Genomic DNA, 27,448 nt, shown 5'->3' with positions numbered 1-27,448 from the left:
ATCTCTACTTGCACATCATCATCTGCTCATTTATGACTCCAGTGTTAATCTGCCAAATTGTAAATCTTTGCTACTATGGCCTACTTATTGCATACCTCCTCATGCATTTTGCACACACTGAATATATACTTTTTTCCCCCTACTGTGTCATTGACTTGTTTATTGTGTTATTGGCTTGTTTATTGTTTATTCCATGTGTAACTCTGTGTTGTTGTCTGTGTCACACTGCTTTGCTTTATCTTGGCCAGGTCGAAGTTGTAAATGAGAACTTGTTCTCAACTAGCCTACCTGGTTAAATAAAAAAATAAAACATTTGAGGGAGCGTGTAATTGGCATGCTGACTGCAGGAATGTCCACCAGAGATGTTGGCAGAACGTTTTATGTTAATTTATCTACCATAAACTGCCACCAGTGTCGTTTTAGAGACTTTGGCAGTATGTCCAACTGGCCTCACAACCACAGACCACGTGTAACCACGCCAGCCCAGGACCTCCACATCTGGCATCTTCACCTGTGGGATCATCTGACACCAGCCACCCGGAGAGCTGAGGAAACTGAAGAATTTCTCCCCAAACTGTCAGAAACCGTCTCAGGGAAGCTCATCTGCGTGCCCATCGTCCTCACCAGTGTCTTGACCTGACTGTGTTTCAGCGTCGTAACCAACTTCAGTGAGTAAATGCTCACCTTTGATGGCCACTGGCACACTGGGAAAAGTGTGCTCTTCACGGATCAATCCTGGTTTCAACTGTACCGGGTAAATAGCAGACAGTGTGTTTGGCGTCGTTTGGGCGAACGGTTTGCTGATGTCAATGTTGTGAACAAAGTGTCCCATGGTGGCGGTGGGGTTATGGTATGGACAGGCATTTTATTGATGGCAATTTAAATGCGTAGATATACCGTGACGAGATCCTGATGCCCATTGTCGTGCCATTCATCACCTCATGTTTCAGCATGATAATGCATGGCCCCATGTCACAAGGATCTGTACACAATTCTTGGATCCTGAAAATGTCCCAGTTCTTCCATGTTCTGCATACTCAACATTGAGCATGTTTGGTATGCTCTGGATCGATGTGTATGACAGCGTGTTCCTGTTCCCGCTATTTTCCAGCAACTTCACACAGACATTGAAGAGGAGTGGAACACATCCTACAGGCCACAATCAACAGCCTGATGAAACTCTATGCGAAGGAGATGTCGCGCTGCAGTTGGCAAATGGTGGTCACACCAGATAGCGACTGGTTTTCTGATCCACACCCCTACTTTTTTTTTTAAAGGTATCTCACCAACAGATGCATATCTGTATTCTCAGTCATGTGAAATCCATGGATTAGAACCTAATGAATTTATTTCAATTGACTCATTTCCTTATATGAACTGTAACTCAGTAAAATCTTAGAAATTGTTGCATGTTATGTTTACATTTTGTTTAGTATACTATGGGGTTGTCAGATTTTTCTATTCATTACTTGTTTTGGTTACAGAGGAAAAGTAAATGTGGACTGTTCCAGCATCTTCAAAGTGCGCCTCGGCAGAAATATTTTTTCGTGTTCCATATTTAGATTTTTTACTGTGTTGTATGCTCGTGCACTTTGCATGTGTTTTGACTATACTGTCCAGTGTAGCGTAGCTAACCTTTACCATAGCTATGTCTGTGTACTATGTAATGCATCTTAACCCTTTCAAATCCACCCACCCCCAAAAAAGCATTAACCCTTTGAGGTCCTTCCCTAAGGCTCTGGTGTCAAGGGGCTGCATGTTGTGTCTTACTATAAATGTCTGAGTCAAATTCTGATTTAAGGAGACTTGCTTGACTGGGTTGAATATGGTCCCTCTTGTCACTTTGGTTAACAGGCTTTAGGACTAGGGTGGGTGTGTGTGTGTGTGTGTGTGTGTGGTCGGTTTTGTCTAGACGGAGACAGTCCAAGGCCATTAGTGAATAAATATACCTGTTTCAGTGGACATATGGACAAACACACACACACTTCATTCCACTTCTCCCCATCCTTCTCCAGATGCCCATTGATAGTGAGTCATGGAAGGTTTCCATAAAGCAGCTTTCTCTCCTTTTCTTTCTGTTGGTGACAATCCCTCTCTCTCCACCAGGCCGCCGGGCGAACGAGGGGGCTTTGTTAACCGAATTGATACCCCAAATTCTTCCTGCTATGAGGTAGCATGAGGTAACCTTTTGGATAGATTAAGCTAGAGAAAAGGAGAGTGAAGGGAGGAGGGGGAGGAAGGGGGGGGTAGAGAGGAGTGAGGATATTGATGTGTCGATTTACTGTCCTTGTCTACTGTAGTGCTTGGTAAGTGATGGATTTGAGGGAGGGGGGGAAGAGAGAGAGGGAGGGGGAAGGGAGGGGCGAGAGGTGAGGGAGGGGTAGAGAGGGAGTGCGAGGGGGGCAGAGAGGGAGAGCGAAGGGGGCAGAGAGAGGTGCAGAGAGGGAGTGGGAGAGAGGGAGGGAAGAGTGGGAGAGAGGGAAGAGAGGGAGAGAGGGCGGGAGAGGGAGAGGGGCAGAGAGAGAGAGAGAGAGAGGGAGCGAGCGAGAGGGGCAGAGAGAGAGAGAGAGCGAGAGGGGCAGAGCGAGAGAGAGGGGCAGAGCGAGAGAGAGAGAGAGCGAGCGGGGCAGAGCGAGAGAGAGAGAGAGCGAGCGGGGCAGAGCGAGAGAGAGAGAGAGAGAGCGAGCGGGGCAGAGCGAGAGAGAGAGAGAGAGCGAGCGGGGCAGAGCGAGAGAGAGAGAGAGAGGGAGCGAGCGAGAGGGCAGAGAGAGAGAGAGAGCGAGAGGGGCAGAGCGAGAGAGAGGGGCAGAGCGAGAGAGAGAGAGAGCGAGCGGGGCAGAGCGAGAGAGAGAGAGAGCGAGCGGGGCAGAGCGAGAGAGAGAGAGAGAGCGAGCGGGGCAGAGCGAGAGAGAGAGAGAGAGCGAGGGCAGAGCGAGAGAGAGAGAGAGCGAGCGAGGGGCAGAGCGAGAGAGAGAGAGAGAGCGAGCGAGCGGGGCAGAGCGAGAGAGAGAGAGAGAGCGAGCGGGGCAGAGAGAGAGAGAGAGAGAGCGAGAGAGAGAGAGAGAGAGAGAGAGAGAGAGAGAGCGAGCGGGGCAGAGAGAGAGAGAGAGAGAGCGAGAGAGGAGAGAGCGAGCGAGCGAGGCAGAGAGAGAGAGAGCGAGCGAGGCAGAGAGAGAGAGAGCGAGCGAGGCAGAGAGAGAGAGAGCGAGCGAGGCAGAGAGAGAGAGAGAGAGAGCGAGCGAGGCAGAGAGAGAGAGAGAGCGAGCGAGCGGGGCAGAGAGAGCGAGAGAGCGAGCGAGGGGCAACGCAAGCCGTGCTGCATCAATTTTGACAGATGGAGAGAGGAAGAGTTATCTGTTCTCTTCTGGATCAATCAGATGATGCAGTGATATGATTTTAGATTACACCACCATTTACACACTCGCTCTGTGTGTGTGTGTGTGTGTGTGCAAGTGTTAACCACACACTGACACCACTTCAATTCTAGCCTTCCTCGGATAGCAACCTCTTAGGCCTCATAGCGTGTTGCACACACACAAACACACTCACACCATCAAGGGTGTGTCATGACTGATTTGAGACAGGCTGATTTGATATGCGTAGTAACCTTTTCCCTCTAGGCTGAATGTTTTAATGTGTCAGTGGTTCAGCTAGCAACCCAAATAGCAGGTTAGAATTAGACCCCTGACTGAGTGGATTGGAGAATCAGTTGAGGAGACGCACAGACACAGACACACAAACAGTACTTTGATATGCAGATACACACACACACAACTGACCCCAAAACATTTTCCCTTTCCTCTGTCTGTCTGTCACACAACCTCTGATTATGCTGATGCTGTTAGCTTATATATACACAAATATTACACACTGTTATATAACTGCTTCAACTCATCTAACCTCTTTCAACCCTTCTCCTCTCTCTCCCCCCTCCCTCTCTCTCCATCCCTCCCCCTCTCTCTCTCCTTCCCCCCTCTCTCTCCCTCCCTCCCTTCCCCTCTTCTGTCCCACCCTCCCCCTTTTCTCTCTCAACTCTCTTCTCTTTCTCTCTCCCCCTCTCCCTCTCTCTCTCCTTCCCTCCCCCTCTCTCTCTCCTTCCCCCCCCTCTCTCTCCCCCTCTCCCCCTCTCTCTCCATCCCTCCCCTCTCTCTCTCCTTCCCCCCTCTCCCCCCTCTCTCTCAATCCCTCCCTCCCCCTCTCTCTCTCCTTCCCCCTCTCTCTCCCTCTCTCTCTCCTTCCCCCCTCTCTCTCTCTCTCTCTCTCTCAATTCAATTGAAATGGCTTTATTGGCATGGGAAACATGTTTACATTGCCAAAGCAAGTGATATATAAAAAAACTAAGTGAAATGAACAGAGAACAGTAAACATTACACTCACAAAAGTTTGAATGGAATAGAGATTTCAAATGTCATATTATTGCAATGATGTGCAAATAGTTACAATGATGTGCAAATAGTTAAAGTACAGAAGGGTTGTATTTACAATGGTGTTTGTTCTTCACCAGTTGCAAATCTGGCTGCTGTGATGGAACACTGTGGTATTTCACCCAATAGATTTGTTTTCAAAATCTTTGTGGGTCTGTGTAATTTGAGGGAAATATATCTGTCTAGTATGGTCATACATTTGGCAGGAGGTCAGGAAGTGCAGCTCAGTTTCCACTTCATCTTCTCTTGAGAGCCAGGTCTGCCTACGGCGGTCTCTCTCAATAGCAAGGCTATGCTCACTGATTCTGTACATAGTCAAAGCTTTCATTAATTTTGGGCCAGTCACAGTGGTCAGGTATTCTGCCACTGTGTACTCTCTGTTTATGGACAAATAGAATTCCAGTTTGCTCTGTTATTTGGTTAATTCTTTCCAATGTGTAATTTTTTCCAAACTCTTCTCGCTCCTCTCTCTCGCTCCCCTCTCACTGCCCCTCTTGCTCCCACTCTCACGCTCTCTCTCTCTCTCTCTCTCTCTCTCTCTCTCTCTCTCTCTCTCTCTCTCTCCTCCCCCAACCCCCCGGCTCTTTATCTCTCCCACGCTCTCTCTCTCCTGCTCTCAGCCTCTCCAGATCGATGACAACTTTTGCGGCCAGGACTTTAACCAGCCGCTGGGTGGGACCAGCACCATAGAAGGAATACCGCTCTTCATCGACAAGGAGGACGGCATGACCTCGGTGGCCGCCTACGATTACCACGGCAACACCGTGGCCTTCACAGGCACACGCAACGGCAGAATGAAGAAGGTAAGAAATAAGAGATCTATAGTTTTTTTTCTGGCAATGAAGAACGCATGCTGTTCTTGCTGGGTTTTTATTCATGTCAGTTTGTTTCGCCCCTGCTTTATTGTGGACGGTGCTGCTGACTTGTGTGTGGACCTGGCCTACTATCTGGACTACAGTTGGAAAGGGATGTACATCTCTAGTCTACTGCATTTGCCCATGCTCTGTGGACCTTGAGGCATTCTCACAGTCTTGGCACATTCACATTTTGTCATAGTTCATTTTTGTAAACAGGAGGTTGCCCCACTGTGTATGGTTAGGTAATATCAATATTCTGATTCCGCCTAACTTTTATGGCTGTGTCTTATGGTTGGGCGATATATCAAATTAGATTCATTTAAATGTTTTTGCGCGATATTTCAAAATGCCTGTATCTCAAGAATCCCGGTTTTGTTGTTTTTAGTTTTTATGAGCATTTATGTTCACTTGTTCCCATCCCAGAGATCTATATTTAATGAAGTGATGCACTTCTCCACCCTAACAATGGGAGTCGTTGTCCCTAAGCGGGAAGACAGGCGACTAGCTTATGTCCAAAATTTGCCCATAGAAACACATTGGGCTAATTTTTGTCAGATTTGAGCAAAAGTGAAACCTTTCGCTTCGCCTCTTCCTCTATGGTTAACACACTGTAAAAAAGACTGTCCTGCTCATCTTCGCTCTACCTAACTCCCACTCACAGTCCCTTCAGTTTGGCTGCTCAGCCTACCTTAGTTATCCCTCACCCATCATAGCCCTGCCATTCCCAACCATTCAGAGCGTTTGGAAATGCGTACCTGGACACTGCTCCCGCCCACTCAGGTCAGAGTGTTATCGTCGTCTGAAAGGAGAAGACGCATCTTTCTGAGGACTTTTTACTGTCAACAGTAACACCAAGGTCTGAATGTTGTGCATGCATCCAAATAACCACAACAAGATTCCAAGTCAAACTCCATATAAACATCTGCAAAGGAAACAGGTGTGTGTGTGTGTGTGTGTGTGTGTGTGTGTGTGTGTGTGTGTGTGTGTGTGTGTGTGTGTGTGTGTGTGTGTGTGTTGTGTTGTGAATTTTAAGAGTACAGTGATGGGCCTCAACATCATGTTCTAACCAGACAGTACTATAGAGGGCAGAACCAAACCAGTCCGTTAGAAGTATATAGCGGGTGGGAGCATTCACAGCCGACCACTTAGACTGGTGAGGGTATACCAGCCAACCGTTTTTACGTGGTCCTTCTAGCTGGATTTAGTGACCAACATCTTCCTCTCTGACGAACGGTTTCAACTTGCTATTAGCATTTTGTTTTGGTCCAACAGAATCGGTCATATGGACACCAAAACACATTGACACACTGTAATGGAGAAGTGAACTTTTCTAATGGTACCATTTTTATGTCTAAACTACTCACATTGCGAGCCGACACTACTAAAACGAGAGTATGAATGAACATTGATCCTGGAAAATGAATGCTCAGTTTGTTGCGTGCGCATTTGGGTACCGCTTGCAGCATTTTAGACAAATACTGTTATACTAGCTGTCTAGTCTGTGTTTTATAAATGTGCAATAAGCAATAAACACAGTTACATTCTCATTCTGAGAAATAAGGTAGGCCACTTGATTTCAACATCTGAACAAAGTGGACAGGCTAACAAGCTTTTCAAACAGTTGCAGACAGACAAAAGGGTGTGTTCGTAACAACACAACTGTTCAACCTCATTACCTAGCAAATAGATCCAAGCTGGCTAAACTTGAAATATAAAAGATTAGCTGGCTAATCACTAGCACGTGGGCTTGAGATATTGAGAGCAGTGCTAATCTATAGCCCAATGCCTGCTACAAGAAGTTAGTCATTATTAGCCAATGTGCATTATGCTTGGTTCTAGTAAAACTCTTTTTTTTGAATGCCAGATCAGAGAATATTGCAACAACAAAAAAAAGCAGGTTAAACTATTTTGATAATGAAATGATTAGTGGGGCTTGATTTGTGGGGCTTGATTAGTGGGGCTTGATTAGTGGGGCTTGATTAGTGGGGCTTGATTAGTGGGGCTTGATTAGTGGGGCTTTATGGTCGTGGAAGGCTTCTACTTAGCCCAGGTATAACTTCACAAGCTCTGAATTCATTCAATTATTGCTGACTGTTTGAAATGCAGTGTATTTGACCTTTTAATTGTACAACAATGCTTATTTAGAGAAAATACATTTGTGAATCGGCTGTAAGTTTGAAAAAAATCAAGATGATTTTTAGGTCATATCGCCCTGCCCTACTGTGTCTGTATGTTACCCTATTCCTTATCTAGTGACATTAGGAATAAAGAATAGATTTGCTCTCATAGATACTTGGCTCTTATAGCTGTTGGTACTTATTCAAAACCTTACTACTGGAGTAGTACCCTATGAGCGTAAGTCTTTTCAACGTCTTGTGCTTACTAGGTAAGATACATTTCTTCCATTTTCTCTTACTCGTCTCTTTAACATCCTCCTGAAGACAGTGTGGTCCATCAATCAAAGCTCCATGCACTTTTGAATGGTCATTCAGACAGCAGGTGGTGAATTTAAATTGACTGTGGTCTTATAGTTTTATGGATACAGTATAAAGTCTCAGCCGATATTCACGTAATAATGAGAAATTCCCCTCGACCACGCCCACAAATGAGGGAAAACCAGCATTCTTTCCTATTGATCCCCATTGTAAAAGAGGCAACTTCGTCTTACATTTTTTGTTATACAGAAATAACAAAACATGCTAAAAAGCTGCTTTGTTGTTCAATGTACATGTAGCCATTAAAATAATCTTGACCTATGGTTTTCAATGCTCCCACGAAAGGAAATAGAGCTTTCGAGAAGAGCCCTGTGGCTTCAGGCTATTTGGCGTGAGAGAGTGGGAAATGTGGGGACATGGTGTCCAAGTAGGCTACATGTAGCTATGTGTGTGTAAAACATTTAATCACAGGTAAGACATTGTTTAGTATAGTCCGTTTGTAACTCCACTCACTACTGAGACACAAAATGGCGCCGGAGAAGAAGGCTGACGTTTTACATGTTCCTAACCAATTGTGTTTTTTTTTTTTTTTTTTGTAGTGTTTGTAACTTATTTTTTAACTTATTTTGTACATAATGTTGCTGCTACCGTCTCTTATGAAATAACTTCTGGACATCAGAACTGCGATTACTCACCACAAACTGGCAGAATCCTTTTTTCCTTTAACGAGTCTGATGTGAATGACATACTGCTTTTCTGGGAACAGGCCCAGATCCCCGTCATTTGTGTGAAGAGAAGGCGGAGAAAAAGGGGCAAAAGGGCGGGCTGGCTTCTGAAAATTCGTAGGCGATCGAATAAACCCCCACTGCCTTCCGTTCTGCTAGCAAACGTGCAATCTTTGGAAAATAAAATCAATGACCTACGCGGAATATTAAACTACCAACGGGACATTCAGAAACGTAATATCTTACGCTTCACAGAGTCGTGGCTGAACGATGACATTATCTACATACAGCTGGCTGGTTATACGCTGTATCGGCAGAATAGAACACCGGCGTCTGGTAAGACAAGGGGCGGCGTACTATGTATTTTTGTAAATAACAGCTGGTGTACGATATCTAAGGAAGTCTCAAGGTTTTGCTCGCCTGAGGTAGAGTATCTCATGATAAGCTAGATAGTGTGGTCTGTCTACCTAGAGTTTTCATCTGTATTTTTCGTAGCTGTCTACATACCACCACAGACTGATGACGGCACTAAGACCGCACTCAATGAGCTGTATTCTGCCATAAGCAAACAGGGAAACTCTCACCCAGAGGCGGCGCTCCTAGTGGCCGGGGACTTTAATGCAGGGAAACTTAAAACCGTCTTACTAAATGTTAAATGTGCAACCAGAGGGAAAAAATCTCTGGACCACCTTTACTCCACACACAGAGACGCTCGCTCGTCCTCCATTTGGCAAATCTGACCATATAATTCTATCCTCCTGATTCCTGCCTACAAGTAAAAATTTAAACAGGAAGCACCAGTGACTCAATCAATAAAAAAGTGGTCAGATGAAGCAGATGCTAAGCTACAGGACTGTTTTGCTAGCACAGACTGGAATATGTTCCGACATTCCTCCGATGGCATTGAGGAATACACCACATCAGTCATTGGATTCATCAATAAGTGCATCGATGATGTCATCCCCGCAGTGACTGTATGTACATACCCCAACCAGAAGTCATCAATTACAGGCAACATCCGCACTGAGCTAAAGGCTAGAGCAGCTGCTTTCAAGTAGCGGGACTCTAACTCGGACAACCATCAAACAGGCAAAGCATCAGTACAGGACTAAGATCGAATTGTACTACACCGGCTCTGACGCTCATCGGATGTTGCAGGGCTTGCAAACTATTACAGACTACAAAGGGAAGCACAGCCGGGAGCTGCCCAGTGACACTAGCCTACCAGATGAGCTAAACAACACTGAAACATGCATAAGAGCACCAACTGTTCCGGAAGACTGTGTGATCAAGCTCTCTGCAGCCGATGTTAGTAAGACCTTTAAACAGGTCAACATTCACAAGGCCGCAGAGCCTGACTGATTACCAGGACGTGTACTGCGAGCATGCGCTTACCAGCTGGCAAGTGTCTTCACTGACATTTTCAACCTCTCCCTGTCCGAGTCTGTAATACCAACATGTTTTAAGCAGACCACCATAGTCCCTGTGCCCAAGAACACTAAGGTAACCTGCCTAAATGACTACCGACCCGTAGCACTCATGTCTGTAGCCATGAAGTGCTTTTAAAGGCTGATGTCATGGCTCACATCAACACCATTATCCCAGAAACCCTAGACCCACTCCAATTTGCATACCGCCCTAATCCACAGATGATACACTCCACCTGGACAAAAGGAACACGTGTGAGAATGCTTTTCATTGACTACAGCTCAGCGTAAAACCCCATAGTGCCCTGACAGCTCATGCATGTATTTAACCTTTATTTCACTTGGCAAGTCAGTTAAGAACACATTCTTATTTATAATGACTGCCTACCGGGGAGAAGTGGGTTAACTGCCTTGTTCAGGGGCAGAACGACAGATTTTTACCTTGTCAGCTCGGGGATTCAATCCAGCCACCTTTCGGTTACTGGCCCAACGCTCTAACCACTAGGCTACCTGCCGGCAATAAGCTAAGGACCCTGGGACTAAACACCCCCCTCTGCAACTGGATCCTGGACTTCCTGACGGGCTGCCCCCAAGGTGGTAAGGTTAGGTAAAACACATCCGCTACGCTGATCCTCAACACAATATTAATCCCCCTGAATCTTTGGTGATCATCCCAAGAGTGTGGTGGTGGTTGTTGTTGGTGGTGGTGTGATTGTTTTGTCTCAGTATTAGTACCTACGCAGTGTATGTTGACTGTGGATTGTGTTTGGTAAGTGTTCATGATGGTTTGTCATACACATTTGCGTTTGTGTGTGTTTGTAGTCTAAGGACAGAGCTCTTGGGGAAGATAGGAGCTCATTGTAATTCACCAAGTAACCATGTCTGTTCTTCTGAAGGCCTGTCTGTCATTGATTCACCATTATGAATGTATAATCGTGTGTGTGTGTGTGTGTGTGTGTGTGTGTGTGTGTGTGTGTGTGTGTGTGTGTGTGTGTGTGTGTGTGTGTGTGTGTGTGTGTGTGTGTGTGTGTGTGTGTGTATGACTACACAATGTAATGTTAACTAAGATTCAGCACTGTGACACCCATTCAGTGATTTTGACAACAGGGTTATTTAATGTGTGTGTGACGTCTCTGTGTGTAGAAAGAGAGAGCTAAGCTGTTATTACATACGTGTGTGCTTGCACATCTGTGTCAAGACAAAAAAAGATAACTAGGTTTTAAGAAGGTTATACCAAGGATACTTTTGAAGTATCCAAAACAAATATAAAAAAAAATATTGAATGAAAGATTTTATTTGGCCTAACTGCTATTAATTAGCCCATACAAACACATTGAATAACAGACATGGACCTTAGGATTTTTTTAATAAACCCAACAGATATTAGTAGCTATGTCACCAAATACAATACTTTTCTCTACTAGTTCTCCATCATGCACCGTTATACCTGCATGCATATGTGTGTGTTTGCATGAGTGTTTGTGTGGGCTTGTGTGTTTCTCTGTGTGTGTCCTGTATTGCTCAGTTGGTAGAGCATGGACCTTTCAGCACCATGGTTGTGGCGTTGTGGATTGGATTCCCACGGAGACCAGTAAGGAGATGTATGCTCTTTCTCTCTATAAGAGCGCCTACTAAATGACTAAAATGTAAATGTGTCATCTCCCAGATCAACTAGGCCTAACTCGGCGTACTTGGAAAGAGGCGGTGAATGGAGGAGGAGATGGAGGGAGGGAGGATGAGAGAGAGGGGGGAGAGAGAATGACGAGGGAGAAAAGTGGATTAGCAACGTGCGGTTGAAGCTCTTTTTGATGGATCTGTTGAAATGTGAAGTGGGGGAAAGGCTCTGGCTTGTCCCAAAGCACACAGTCTGTCTGTCTGTGTGTTTGTCGCTGTGTGTGTGTGTGTGTGTGTGTGTGTGTGTGTGTGTGTGTGTGTGTGTGTGTGTGTGTGTGTGTGTGTGTGTGTGTGTGTGTGTGTGCATTAGGTTCCACCATGAATGTTAGTCTGTCAGTGTGTCATGCTTTTGTGTTTCACAATATAAGTTCAGCTTGTACAGACATAAGGAAGCTGTGTGGGTGTTTGTGTGTTTGGGAGAGATGGAGCGAGACAGAGGGTGGAAAGGGAAATAGGGAGAGATGGTAAGAAAGGCTGTTGAATGGATGGATGGATCAGTCTGTCTTTGGGGACCAAACTCCCTGGAGCGATTCCCTCTCCCAGCTGTAGAGAGAGAGAGAAGAAAGAGTGAGTGAAAGAGGGAGGGAGGCGTAATAGAAAAGGGAGAGACAAAGTGGGGGAGTGTTCATGTTTTATGTTCTATCTGTGACCTAATTTGTCAGTCTCATGTATGTCCCATGGTCTCCACCATTTCCTTTTAACACAACCCTCTCTTTCTCTGAAGGATTCTGTTGCTAATTAGTTAAATATCAAACCTTTGTCCCCCTTTACTTCCTTCTCCTTCCCTACCTCTCTCCCCCTCCCTCCTTCCTCTCCCCATCTCCCCCGCTCTCCTTCCTCTCTCTCCCCCTCCTTCTCTCTCCCCCTCCCTCTCTCTCCCCTCCCTCTCTCTTGCTCCCCCTCCCTCCTACCTCTCTCCCTATCCCTCATTCCTCTCTCACTCTCCCCCCTCCTTCCTCTCGTTCTCCCCCTCTCCTTCCGCTCTCTCTCCCTCTCCTACCTCTCTCTCCCCCTCACCTACCTCTCTCTCGCTCCCCCTCCCTCCTACCTCTTTCCTTCTCTCTCCCCCTCTCCTTCTTCTCTCTCTCCCCCTCTCCTTCCTCTCTCTCTCCCCCTCTCCTTCCTCTCTCTCCCCCTCTCCTTCCTCTCTCTCCCCCTCTCCTTCCTCTCTCTTGCTCCCCCTCCCTCCTTCCTCTCGTTCTCCCCCTCTCCTTCCGTTCTCTCCCCCTTTCCTACCACTCTCTCGCTCCCCATCCTACCACTCTCTCGCTCCCCATCCCTCCTACCTCTCTCCCCCTCTCCTTCCTCTCTCTCTCCCCCTCTCCTTCCTCTCTCTCTCCCCCTCTCCTTCCTCTCTCTCCCCCTCTCCTTCCTCTCTCTCTCCCCCTCTCCTTCCTCTCCTTCCTCTCTCCCTCCCGAACCTCCCTCCCTCCCTCCCTATCGACATGTCCCACCCCACCCTGGTATTACCATAGCGTTAGCAATTGTCAGCTGTTTCACCAGAGGGGGTACAACGCTCCCATCTGCTCTCTGGCCACTGTGCCAGGAGGTGCCCATGAGGTGCCAGGCATGCCAGACACAGGTAGTCCTACTGAGGGGTTGCCCACATGCCCCACCACACACTCAGAGGGTCCTCTGACTCTGACATAGAAACCATAGAAGATTTATTGGAGTGGAAAGTGGAGAGGACATTTTGTTGTTTTTCATTATATCCTGACGTAGGCATCATTAATGAACAGTCCAAAGTCTAAATGTTTTGAAGTGTTAGCTATTGAACTTGACCACCATGGTCTTGATAGGAAATTGATTCACTTGCCCTGCAGTTAAATGGTTAGTCTTTCAAATATTACACGTGTGTGTAATCTTCTTGGCCACGTTGACATGGTACACGGTCGTTGGTATTCCAGCGTGACGGGTGTATCCATGAGCACTGTGTGTGTCAGAGGCTAATTGACTGATCATTGTTGTCCTACAGGCACGTAATGATTTGTGTGTGTGTGTGTGTGTCAATCTGGGGTTGTCTGTAAGCGTACAATGTGTCTTTCTGTGGGTCAGAGACTTGGCAGACTGACATCAACCCCCCCACACTCTCGCCACATGCATGGTAATGATGGGACCGACCCCGCCTGGCAACTAAACCCCCCCACCTCTCTCTCTCTCTCTCTCGCTCTCTCTCGCTCTCGCTCTCTTTCTCTTTCTCTCGCTCTCTCTCTCGCTCTCTTTCTCTCTCGCTCTCTTTCTCTCTCTCTCTCTCTTTTTCTCTCTCTCGCTGTCTTTCTGTCTCTCTCTCTTTCTTTTAAGGGTAAGCTGCAGATGGGACCCAGCCTCCTGTGATAGCTAGAGGGAGGGAGGGAGGGAGAGATGGAAGAGTGGGAGGGAGAGATGGGAGGAAGGAGGAAGAAAGGGAGGGAGAGATGGAATGAGGAAGAGAGGGAGGGTGAGATGTAAGGAGGAAGAAAGGGAGGTAGAGATGGAATGAGGAAGAGAGGGAGGGAGAGATGGAAGGATGAAGAAAGGGAGAGAGAGATGGAAGAGAGGGAGGGAGGGAGAGATGGAAGGAGGGAGAGATGGAAGGAGGGAGAGACGGAAGGAGGGAGAGAGGGCGGGATCAAGAGTGTTTAGGGCAGTGGGATGGATAGATAGACAGACAGAGGGAGGGATGGAATAAAACAAAAAGAGATAGCCAGATGGAGAGAGACAGACAGGAGTATAGTAGAAGGATGGTGTGTGTGGACTGTCCAGTCCTTTTCTCCTGGGTGGACTGTCCAGTCCTTTTCTCCTGGGTGGAGGAGGCATACTGAGAGAGAGGTCTGCTGGCCAGCCTGGCAAACAGACGGGGCCCAAACCAGACCCAGTGATGGATAACACACACTGTCAAAGATAGACACACACACCTGTTGTCCATCTGTCTATAGGGAGGGTCATTTCAACACATTGTTTTGGGAGTGATTAGGTTTACTGTCATCCTGATTTATTTAAAATGCTCAGCTTCCCATCGCTCTTTCTCTTTCCCTCTCTCTATATCGCTAGCTGTTCTCTCCCTCTCTCCCCTTCCCTCTATCTCACTAGCTGTTCTCTTCCTCTCTCCCCTTCCCTCTATCTCACTAGCTGTTCTCTCCCTCTCTCACCTTCCCTCTATCTCACTAGCTGTTCTCTCCCTCTCTCACCTTCCCTCTATCTCACTAGCTGTTCTCTCTCTATCTCACTAGCTGTTCTCTCACTCTCTCCCCTTCCCTCTATATCACTGGCTGTTCTCTTCCTCTCTCACCTTCCATCTATATCACTAGCTGTTCTCTCCCTCTCTCACCTTCCCTCTATCTCACTAGCTGTTCTCTCACTCTCTCACCTTCCCTCTATATCACTAGCTGTTCTCTCACTCTCTCCCCTTCCCTCTATCACTGGCTGTTCTCTCACTCTCTCCCCTTCCCTCTATCACTGGCTGTTCTCTCCCTCTCTCACCTTCCCTCTATCTCACTAGCTGTTCTCTCACTCTCTCACCTTCCCTCTATATCACTAGCTGTTCTCTCACTCTCTCCCCTTCCCTCTATATCACTGGCTGTTCTCTCACTCTCTCCCCTTCCCTCTATATCACTGGCTGTTCTCTCACTCTCTCCCCTTCCCTCTATATCACTGGCTGTTCTCTCACTCTCTCCCCTTCCCTCTATATCACTGGCTGTTCTCGCCCTCTCTCACCTTCCCTCTATCTCACTAGCTGTTCTCTCACTCTCTCCCCTTCCATCTATATCACTAGCTGTTCTCTCCCTCTCTCACCTTCCCTCTATCTCACTAGCTGTTCTCTTCCTCTCTCACCTTCCCTCTATCTCACTAGCTGTTCTCTCCCTCTCTCACCTTCCCTCTATATCACTGGCTGTTCTCTCCCTCTCTCACCTTCCCTCTATATCACTGGCTGTTCTCTCCCTCTCTCCCCTTCCCTCTATCTCACTAGCTGTTCTCTCACTCTCTCCCCTTCCCTCTATATCACTAGCTGTTCTCTCACCTGTAATATATGTTGACATATGGCTTGATTTGGTACAGCACGCCCACAATCTTTTAGATTACATTCACAGAAAACTTGTGGTTAAAGTGTGTGTGTGTGTGTGTGTGTGTGTGTGTGTGTGTGTGTGTGTGTGTGTGTGTGTGTGTGTGTGTGTGTGTGTGTGTGTGTGTGTGTGTGTGTGTGTGTGTGTGTGTGTGTATTTGTTTTTTCGTGTGTATTTGTTTTTTCTTGTGTGTGTGTGTGTGTATTTGTTTTTTCTTGTGTGTGTGTGTATTTGTTTTTTCTTGTGTGTCTGTTCTTCCATTGGCAGTGTGTGAGCAGATGCATGAGATGTTGCAATTCTCAGTTCAGTCAGAGAGACAGAAAGAGTGATGAATGGACAGATGAGAGAGAGAGAAGGCATGATCAGGATCAACTGCATCAAATTATCAGGAAGTATTCTATTATAGTTTTGTTAAGATTATCAGTATTATGATATACAAGTGATTCACATTACAGGGTCAAACCTGTAGTACTAGGCTGGCCTGCTTACACTGACCCAATTTTGCTGGTAAGTTGCTAGAACTGTGCTGGAATGGACTATGTGATAAAGAAAATATTTGCCTGCCCTGTAGTGTAAATGGGGCACTGTATTGGCCTGACTCCGATACAGGCTGAGCTAGAACCGAGCTAGGAAGTGAAGCCTAGCCAATCTCTTATGTTTCACACTGCTAATGCTCCAAGCCATTAACAGCTGCACTCCAGGAACTGTGTGTGTGAGAGAGAGTCTGTGTGTGTTTGCATGTGTGTACCTGCGTTTGTCTGCCTGTGTGTGTATTGATGAAGCATGTGGCTTTTAATTAGCTCAAATCAGTAATGCCCAAGTATGCTACAGTGTGTTAGATGGGCAGCCTGCCTGTCTTCTTTTAAACTAACAAGGAACGGAAGAAAGAACATTGTTCCCTGAAGACTAAAAAAGAAGAGTGATATAATGGCTGGTTTCACTCACACACCTTAAACATTATGGTAGATTCTCACACCGTGAGAACCGTTTTGCGTGTGTCTGCATGTGTCTGCTGATATTGGTGTGTGTGTGTACATGTCTCCAATGTATGCTAGAAGGTGCCTCTGCTCACACCAGCTCATTGATGGCCCTAGCTTAGAATAACACAGACAAAGCCTATTCTTAAAAGAGGAGTGAAAGTCTTAAAGTTATTCCAGTGACTCCTCTCTTCTCTCGTTCTCTTTCCCTCTTCCCCTGAGTCTGGCTCCAAAGCTTTCTCTGAAGAAATAGCTAGCTCTCTCTCTCTCCTGCTCCCTCTTTCTCCTGCTCTATCTCTCTCGCTCCCTCTCTCGCTCGCGTTCCCTCTCTCGCTCGCGTTCCCTCTCTTGCTCGCGTTCCCTCTTTCGCTCGCGCTCCCTCTCGCGCTCCCTCCCTCTCTCGCGCTCCCTCCCTCTCTCACGCTCCCTCCCTCTCTCGCGCTCCCTCCCTCTCTCGCGCTCCCTCCCTCTCTCGCGCTCCCTCCCTCTCTCGCGCTCCCTCCCTCGCTCGCGCTCCCTCTCTCGCTCGCGCTCCCTCTCTCGCTCGCGCTCCCTCTCTCTCCAGTGCTCTCTCTCGCGCTCTCTCTGTCTCTCACGCGTGCGCTCTCTCTCCACTGCTCTATCTCACGCGTGCCCTCTCTCTATCTCACGCGTGCCCTCTCTCTATCTCACGCGTGCCCTCTCTCTATCTCACGCGTGCCCTCTCTCTATCTCACGCGTGCCCTCTCTCTATCTCTATGTCCTCTCTCTATCTCACGCGTGCTCTCTAACTCACGCGTGCTCTCTCTCGCGCTCTCTCTCATGCTCTCTCTCATGCTCTCTCTCCGCTCTCTCTCTCTTGCTTGCTCTCTCCTGCTCTGATCAAAGAGTTCCCTGTGTGTCAAATAATAGGCAGAGGGAGAGCAGAGTGGATATAGCAATGAGATGCAGCTAGCGCCCTCAATTTTCCTCTCATTTAGTTTAATTAAGGACAAGTCTGTCTGACACACAGCTAGGCACATATGAATACACACTCGCACACAAAGACACACACAGGCACGCACATACATGTGTTCACATGCAGGTATACGCACGCATGCATGCACACACACAGAGAGGCAAGCAAGCACAGCGGTGGGTGTTCGGAGACACACACACACACACATAGTGCTAGGCCCAGTGGTAGGTGCGAGGGATTGGAAACAGTAATGAGGGCTCTCTTAACAGACTTTAACAGTACTGGTTCGGGATGGTTAAGGACATTGGAAGCCCTCATTAAACCACTGTCTCACACCCCCTCTTATGTCACACTAGTATACCCTACCTTCTAGACCGTAACCATTTGTCATTCTATGACTAATGGTCATAGAATAGGTTTAGATTTAACGCCTTTTGGTTGCTAGTTGTGCCACTCGTTTTTTTTAGGTAATCGTAGCTTGAAATTATTGAATTTTACAACAAGGTCAAATATTTGGTTTATTTGTCTGTGAAGGGCCCAAACTATATAATTCTTTTTTTTTTAAGTGTCTTTAAAGTGTCTTTGTTCCTTTTGATGCACTTGGCATTGCTTTGGTGGAACATTGGACTTTTATTGTTGGCAGGTGTTGGTACTTTGGGCATTTTATTGGCACACTTGAAGGTCTTGTGGTGCTCTCAGTACGGTGGTACACTTACTGACCTGCCGTACCTTTGATCGGTGCCAACTAGAGATGACAGAGTGCCAGACACACACACACAACACACACACCTTTTGACCCACTGTTACTTGGCCTTGTGTGCGATACACTCACAGTCCTCTCATTTACCTAATTGGTTATTACTTTATGTAGCCACATCAAACCTAATAGGTTATTACTTTATGTAGCCACAGCAACCCTGATAGGTTATTACTTTATGTAGCCACAGCAACCCTGATAGGTTATTACTTTATGTAGCCACAGCAACCCTAATAGGTTATTACTTTATGTAGCCACAGCAACCCTGATAGGTTATTACTTTATGTAGCCACAGCAACCCTAATAGGTTATTACTTTATGTAGCCACAGCAACCCTGATAGGTTATTACTTTATGTAGCCACAGCAACCCTAATAGGTTATTACTTTACGTAGCCAAATCAACCCTGATAGGTTATTACTTTGTAGCCACAGCAACCCTGATAGGTTATTACTTTATGTAGCCACAACAACCCTGATACGTTATTACTTTATGTAGCCACAGCAACCCTGATAGGTTATTACTTTATGTAGCCACAGCAACTCTGATGGGTTATTACTTTATGTAGCCACAGCAACCCTAATAGGTTATTACTTTGTAGCCACAGCAACCCTGATAGGTTATTTCTTTATATAGCCACAGCAACCCTGATAGGTTATTACTTTATGTAGCCACAGCAACCCTGATGGGTTATTACTTTATGTAGCCACAGCAACCCTGATGGGTTATTACTTTATGTAGCCACAGCAACCCTGATGGGTTATTACTTTATGTAGCCACAGCAACCCTGATAGGTTATTACTTTATGTAGCCACAGCAACCCTGATAGGTTATTACTTTATGTAGCCACAGCAACCCTGATAGGTTATTACTTTATGTAGCCACAGCAACCTTGATAGGTTATTGTTTATGTAGACACAGCAAGCCTAAACCTAATAGATATGTATAGTACTTTATGTAGCCATGCAACCCAAACTCTAATAGGTTATTCCTTTATTTAGCCGTTCTATCTGACAGTATGTTCCTTGGCTAAGAGCAGCCCTGAAGTCAGTTAACACAGACTACAATACATGGAGCTTCTCTTAAAGCTGCATTATGTAACTTTTCCGGCGACCCAACTAAATTCAAATAGAATTGTAAGTTCTAGATCTGTCAGTCTCATTGAAAGCAAGTCTAAGAAGCGGTAGATCTGTTCTATGTGCACTATTTCTATGCTTCCCATACTTAAGGTTAGTTTTTAAGCTAGTATGCTAATATGCGTACATGCTTATGTAACTGATGTGAAATGGCTAGTTAGTTAGCGGTGGTGCGCGCTAATAGCATTTCAATCAGTGATGTCACTCGCTCTGAGACTTGAAGTAGGGTTTCCCCTTGCGTTGCAAGGGACGCGGCTTTTGTGGCGCAATGGGTAATGATGCTTTGTGGGTGTCAATTGTTGATGTGTGCAAGGGTCCCTGGTTCGAGCCCGGGTTGGGGCGAAGAGAGGGACAGAACCTACACTGTTACACTTAGATGCTGATGCGCTTAGATGCTTAGATGCTGACACGTTTCGATGCTAGCATGCTTCGATGCTAACAAGGAAAGACGCTAACAGGCTAGTCTCCATTAACTCGATCCTCCACTATAATCCTCCACTGATCAAATGATCACACTAATACAATCTAGGTGAAATACTATAGCTATTGCCAGCGAATGCACATGTGCTAATCTGAAGTGTGAAGATGGAAGACCGCTTTCTTTATACATTTTTTTATTTCACCTTTATATAACAAGAACAAGTTCTCATTTCCAACTGCGACCTGGCCAAGATAGAGCAAAGCAGTGCGACACAAACAACACAGTTACACATGGGATAAACAAATGTACAGTCAATAACACAATAGACAAGTCTATATACAGTGTGTGCAAATGTAGTAAGATTAGGGAGGTAAGGCAATAAATAGGCTGTAGTGGCGAAATAATTACAATTTAGCAATTAAACACTGGAGTGATAGATGTGCAGAAGATGAATGCACAAGTAGAGATACTGGGGTGCAAAGGAGCAACAACAAAAAAAATAACAATATGGCGATGAGGTAGTTGGGTGGGCTATTTACAGATGGGCTATGTGCAGGTGCAATGATCGGTAAGCTGCTCTGACAGCTGATGCTTAAAGTTAGAGAGATATAAGTCTCCAGCTTCAGTGATTTTTGCAATTCGTTCCAGTCACTGGCAGCAGAGAACTGGAAGGAAAGGTGGCCAAGGCAGGAGTTGGCTTTTGGGGTGACCAGTGAAATATACCTGCTGGAGCGCATGCTATGAGTGGGTGCTGCTACGGTGACCAGTGAGCTGAGATAAGGCGGGGCTTTACCTAGACTTATAGATGACCTGGAGCCAGTGGGTTTGGCGACGAATATGAAGCGAGGGCCAGCCAACGAGAGCATAGAAGTCGCAGTGGTGGGTAGTATATGGGGCTTTGGTGACAAAATGGATGGCACTGTGATATACTACATCCAATTTTCTGAGTAGAGTGTTGGAGGCTATTTTGTATATGACATCGTCGAAGTCAAGGATCGGTAGGATAGTCAGTTTTACTAGGGTATGTTTGGCAGTATGAGTGAAGGATGCTGTGTTGTGAAGTTGGAAGCCGATTGTAGATTTAATTTTGGATTGGAGATGCTTAATGTGACTCTGGAAGGAGAGTTAACAGTCTAGCCAGACAACTAGGTATTTGTAGTTGTCCACATATTCTAAGTCAGAACAGTCCAGAATAGTGATGCTAGTCGGGCGGGCGGGTGCAGGCAGCGATCGGTTGAAGAGCATGCATTTAGTTTTGCTTGCATTTAAGAGCAGTTGGAGGCCACGGAAGGAGTGTTGTATGGCATTGAAGCTCGTCTGGAGGTTTGTTAACACAGTGTCCAAAGAAGGGCCAGAAGTATACAGAATGGTGTCGTCTGTGTAGAGGTGGATCAGAGAATCACCAGCAACAAGAGCGACATCATTGATGTATACAGGGACAAGAGTCGGCCTGAGAATTGAACCCTGTGGCACCCCCATAGAGACTGCCAGAGGTCTGGAGAACAGACCCTCTGATTTTACACACTGAACTCTATCTGAGAAGTAGTTGGTGAACCAGGTGAGGCAGTCATTTGAGAAAGCAAGGCTGTTGAGTCTGCCGATAAGAATGTGGTGATTGACACAGTCGAAAGCCTTCGCCAGGTCGATGAATACAGCTGCACAGTATTGTCTTTTATCAATGGCGGCTATGATATTGTTTAGGACCTTGAGCGTGGCTGAGGTGCACTCATGACCAGCTCAGTTACCAGATTGCATAGCGGAGAAGGTACAAATGGACGGTGATCTGTTTTTTAAATTGGCTTTCGAAGACTTTAGAAAGGCAGGATAGGATAGATATAGGTCTGTAACAGTTTGGGTCTAGTGTCACCCCCTTTGAAGAGGGGGGATGACCGCGGAAGCTTTCCAATCGTTAGGGATCTCAGACGATACGAAAGAGAGGTTGAAAAGGCTAGTAATAGGGGTTGAAACAACTGCACCGGATAATTTTAGAAAGAGAGGGTCCAGATTGTCTAGCACAGTTGATTTGTAGGGGTCCAGAATTTGCAGCTCTTTCAGAACATCAGCTATCTGGATTTGGGTGAAGGAGAAATGGGGGAGGCTTGGTCAAGTTGCTGTGGGGGGTGCAGAGCTGTTGACCGGGGTAGGGGTAGCCAGGTGGAAAGCATGGCCAGCCGTAGAAAAATGCTTCTTGAAATTCTCGATTATCGTAGATATATTGGTGGTGACAGTGTTTCCTAGCCTCAGTGCAGTGGGCAGTTGGGAGGAGGTGCTCTTATTCTCCATGGACTTTCCAATGTCCCAGAACTTCTTGGAATTTCAAATCAAATCAAATGTTATTTGTCACGTGCGCTGAATACAACAGGTGTAGACCTTAACAGTGAAATGCTTACTTACAGGCTCTAACCAATTGTGCAAAAAAAGGTATTAGGTGAACAATAGGTAGGTAAAAAAAATAAACAACAGTAAAAAGACAGGCTATATACAGTAGCGAGGCTACATACAGACACTGGTTAGTCAGGCTGATTGAGGTAGTATGTACATGTAGATATGGTTAAAGTGACTATGCATATATGATGAACAGAGAGTAGGGTTAGTGTAAAAGAGGGGTTGGCGGGTGGTGGGTGGGACACAATGCAGATAGCCCGGTTAGCCAATGTGCGAGAGCACTGGTTGGTCGGCCCAATTGAGGTAGTATGTACATGAATGTATAGTTAAAGTGACTATGCATATATGATAAACAGAGAGTAGCAGCAGCGTAAAAAGAGGGGTTGGGGGGGGTCACACAATGCAAGTAGTCCGGGTAGCCATTTGATTATCTGTTCAGGAGTCTTATGGCTTGGGGGTAAAAACTGTTGAGAAGCCTTTTTGTCCTAGACTCCGGTACCGCTTGCCATGCGGTAGTAGAGAGAACACTCTATGACTGGGGTGGCTGGGGTCTTTGACATTTTTTAGGGCCTTCCTCTGACACCGGCTGGTGTAGAGGTCCTGGATGGCAGGCAGCTTAACCCCAGTGAAGTACTGGGCCGTACGCACTACCCTCTGCAGTGCCTTGTGGTCAGAGGCCGAGCAGTTGCCGTACCAGGCAGTGATGCAACCAGTCAGGATGCTCTCGATGTTGCAGCTGTAGAACCTTTTGAGGATCTCAGGACCCATGCCAAATCTTTTTAGTTTCCTGAGGGGGAATAAGGTTTGTCGTGCCCTCTTCACAACTGTCTTGGTGTGTTTGGACCATTCTAGTTTGTTGTTGATGTGGACACCAAGGAATTTGAAGCTCTCAACCTGCTCCATTACATCCCCATCGATGAGAATGGGGGCGTACTCGGTCCTCCTTTTACTGTTGTCCACAATAATCTCCTTAGTCTTGGTTACGTTGAGGGACAGGTTGTTATTCTGGCACCACCCGGACAGGTCTCTGACTTCCTCCCTATAGGCTGTCTCATCATTGTCGGTGATCAGGCCTACCACTGTTGTGTCATCTGCAAACTTAATGGTGGTGTTGGAGTCGTGCCTGGCCATGCAGTCGTGGGTGAACAGGGAGCACAGGAGGGGACTGAGCACAGACCCATGGGGAGCTCCAGTGTTGAGGATCAGCGTGGCAGGTGTGTTGCTACCTACCCTCACCACCTGGGGGCGGCCCGTCAGGAAGTCCAGGATCCAGTTGCAGAGGGTGGTGTTTAGTCCCAGGATCCTTAGCTTAGTGATGAGCTTTGAGGGTACTATGGTGTTGAACGCTGAGCTGTAGTCAATGAATAGCATTCTCACGTAAGTGTTCATTTTGTCCAGGTGGGAAAGGGCAGTGTGGAGTGCAATAGAGATTGCATCATCTGTGGATCTGTTTGGGCGGTATGCAAATTGGAGTGGGTCTAGGGTTTCTGGGATAATGGTGTTGATGTGAGCCATTACCAAACTTTCAAAGCACTTCATGGCTACAGACGTGAGTGCTACGAGTCTGTAGTCATTTAGGCAGGTTGCCTTTGTGTTCTTGGGAACAGGGACTATGGTGGTCTGCTTCAAACATGTTGGTATTACAGACTTAATCAGGGACATGTTGAAAATGTCAGTGAAGACACTTGCCAGTTGGTCAGCACATGCCCGGAGCACACGTCCTGGTAATCCGTCTGGCCCCGCGGCCTTGTGTATGTTGACCTGTTTAAAGGTCTTACTCACGTCGGCTACGGAGAGTGGGATCACACAGTCGCCTGGAGCAGCTGATGCTCTCATGCATGCCTCAGTGTTGCTTACCTCGAAACGATCATAGAAGTGATTTAGCTCGTCTGGTAGGCTCATGTCACTGGGCAGCTCGCGGCTGTGCTTCCCTTTTGTAGTCTGTAATAGTTTGCAAGCCCTGCCACATAAGACGAGCGTCGGAGCCGGTGTAGTATGATTCAATCTTAGCCCTGTATTGACGCTTTGCCTGTTTGATGGTTCGTCGCAGGGCATAGCAGGATTTCTTGTAAGCTTCCGGGTTCGAGTCCTGCACCTTGAAAGCGGCAGCTCTACCCTTTAGCTCAGTGCGAATGTTGCCTGTGGCTTCTGGTTGGCTTCTGGTTGGGGTATGTACGTACAGTCTCTGTGGGGACGACGTCCTCAATGTACTTATTGATAAAGCCAGTGACTGATGTGGTGTACTCCTCAATGCCATTGGAACATGTTCCGGGATTCTTCCGGTCTGTGATAGCAAAACAGTCCTGTAGTTTAGCATCTGCTTCATCTGACCACTTTTCTATAGACCAAGTCACTGGTGCTTCCTGCTTAAATTTTTGCTTGTAAGCAGGAATCAGGAGGATAGAGTTGTGGTCGGATTTACCAAATGGAGGGTGAGGGAGAGCTTTGTATGCGTCTCTGTGTGTGGAGTACAGGTGATCTAGATTTCTTTCCCCTCTGGTTGCACATTTAACATGTTGATGGAAATTTGGTAGAACTGATTAAAGTTTCCCTGCATTAAAGTCTCCGGCCACTAGGACCGCCGCCTCTGTGAGTGGTTTCCTGTTTACTTATTTCCTTATACAGCTGACTGAGTGCGGTCTTAGTGCCAGCATCTGTCTGTGGTGGTAAATAAACAGCCACAAAAAGTATAGCTGAAAACTGTCTAGGCAAGTAGTGTGGCCTGCAAGTTGTCTCACTATACTCTACTTCAGGCGAGCAAAATCTAGAGACTTCCTTAGATTTCGTGCACCAGCTGTTGTTTACAAATATACACCGACCGCCCCCCCTCCCCCCCTCGTCTTACGTCTTATCGGAGTGTGCTGTTCTATCTTGCCGGTGCAGCGTGTGTCCCGCGAGCTGAATATCCATGTCCTCATTCAGCCACGATTCCGTGAAACATAGGATATTACAGTTTTTGATGTCCTGTTGGTAGGATATTCGTGATCGTACCTCATCTAGTTTATTGTCCAATGATTGCACGTTGGCGAGTAGTATTGACGGTAACGGCAGCTTTCCCACTCGCCGTCTTAGTGTCCTGACCATGCATCCGGCTCTTTGTCCTCTGTACCTGCGTTGCTTCCTCTTGCAAATAACGATGGATGTCGGCCCTGCCGGGTGTTTGGAGAATGTCTTGTGCGTCTTCTTTGTTGAAGAAAAAATCTTTGTCTTATCCAAGGTGAGTGATCACTGTCCTGGTATCCAGAAGCTCTTTTTTGCCGTAAGACACGGTTGCATAAACATTATGTACAAAATAAGTTACAAATAACGCAAAAAACCCCCCACATAATTTGAGCTACAGGATGCTCATTTCTGTTTGAAAAAGCTAGCTTTTGCTTTCCTAACTGCCTGTGAATATTGGTTCCTAACTTCCCTGAAAAGTTGCATATCGCGGGGGCTTTTCGATGCTAATGCTGTACGTCACAGGATGGGTTTTTTTGCTGGTCGAGGGCAGTCAGGTCTGGAGTGAACCAAGGGCTATATCTGTTCTTAGTTCTACATTTGTTATTTATTATTTAAGATGGTGAGGAAAGCACTTTTAAAGAATAACCAGGCATCTTCTACTGATGGAATGAGGTCAATATCCTTCCAGGATACCCAGGACAGGTCGATTAGAAAGGCCTGCTCGCTGAAGTGTTTTAGGAAGCGTTTGTCAGTGATGAGGGGTGGTCGTTTGACCGCGGACCCATTATGGACGCGGTCAAACGCAGGTTGATCAGGATGATATCAACGAGGGTGCCCGTGTTTATGGATTTAGGGTTGTACCTGTTAGGTTCCATGATCATTTGTGTGAGATTGAGGCCATCTTGCTTAGATTGTAGGACGGCCGGGGTGTTAAGCATATCCCAGTTTAGGTCACCTAACAGTACAAACTCTGAAGATAAATGGGGGGCAATTAAGTCACATATGTATGTGCTTGTTCTGTATATCGTTCCTATGTGAATTGAATGAATGAAGCTTATCGTATTACCTATTGCGTGGTTAATAGGTTTTTAATAGATTCTTTGTTTATTAGTTCCTCCTCTTTAGCGAGTTGTAAGGTGATTAGCATACACGAAGCAAACTAGGTTAGCCGAGTTGGCACGAGTCAGACTTTTTAGTATCTCAGTGCTGTGTGTGTGTGTGTGTGTGTGTGTGTGTGTGTGTGTGTGTGTGTGTGTGTGTGTGTGTGTGTGTGTGTGTGTTGTATGCATGTATTACTGTGTGTGTGTATCTCAGTACTGTGTGTGTATCTGTATGTATCTCAGTACTGAGTGTGTATCTGTATCTCAGTACTAGAGGTCGACCGAATATGATTTTTCAACGCCGATACCGATTATTAGAGGATGTGTGTCTGTATGTATCTCAGTACTGTGTGTTTTTAATTTTATTCATTTTTTATTTCACCTTTATTTAACCAGGTAGGCCAGTTAAGAACAAGTTCTCATTTACAACTGCGACCTGGCCAAGATGAAGCAAAGCAGTGCGACACAAACAACAACAAAGTTACACATGGAATAAACAAAATGCAGTCAATAATACAATAGAAAAAAGTCTATATACAGTGTGTGCAAATGGCGTGAGGTGGTAATGCAATAAATAGGCCATAGTGGCAAAGTAATTATAATTTAGCAAATTAACACTGGAGTGATAGATGTGCAGATGATGATGTGCAAGTAGAGATACTGGTGTGCAAAAGAGCAAAAAAGTAAATAAAAACAATATGGGGAGGAGGTAGGTAGATTGGATGGGCTATTTACAGATGAGCTATGTACAGCTGCAGCGATCGGTTAGCTGCTCAGATAGCTGATGTTTAAAGTTAGTGTGTGTCACATGGCAGTCGCATGCTTAGAGGGGCATCGCCAGGCCACAGTTTTCACACAGGCCAGTGGTCTACTCTCACATGCAAGTGGACCAAGGGGCTCTAGAGTGGCACAGCTGTCAAAGGCACTGCATCTCAGCGCAAGAGGCGTCACTACAGTCCCTGGTTCAATTCCAGGCTGTATCACATCCGGCCGTTATTAGGAGTCCCATAGGGCGGTGCACAATTGGCCCAGCGTCGTCTGGGTTTGGCCGGGGTAGGCCGTCATTGTAAATAAGAATTTGTTCTTAACTGACTTGCCTAGTTAAATAAAAAGAACACGCACGCATACAGGAACTGTGATTGGATGCAAGGGCTGAGATTACACACATCAAATCAAATGTATTTATATAGCCCTTCTTACATCAGCTGATA

General features: G+C 46.3%; 1 protein-coding gene across 5 annotated transcripts in view; it reads left to right on the top strand.

Moving 5' to 3' along the window:
* Nucleotides 1-27,448, top strand: part of LOC106583586 (plexin-A1) — a 371,415-nt gene that overhangs the window by 98,720 nt on the left and 245,247 nt on the right. For all 5 annotated transcript variants that reach the window (XM_014167946.2, XM_014167944.2, XM_014167947.2 and 2 more), the window contains exon 3: nucleotides 5,045-5,227. In XM_014167946.2, the coding sequence (XP_014023421.1) occupies nucleotides 5,045-5,227 (183 nt within the window). The remainder of the gene's footprint in view (nucleotides 1-5,044; nucleotides 5,228-27,448) is intronic.

This window comes from Salmo salar, chromosome ssa22, assembly GCF_905237065.1.
Source record: "Salmo salar chromosome ssa22, Ssal_v3.1, whole genome shotgun sequence".
In the NCBI taxonomy this organism is placed as follows: Eukaryota; Metazoa; Chordata; class Actinopteri; order Salmoniformes; family Salmonidae; genus Salmo; species Salmo salar.
The sequence above is the reverse complement of the archived record's forward strand: the minus strand, read 5'-3'. Positions and strand labels throughout refer to the sequence as shown.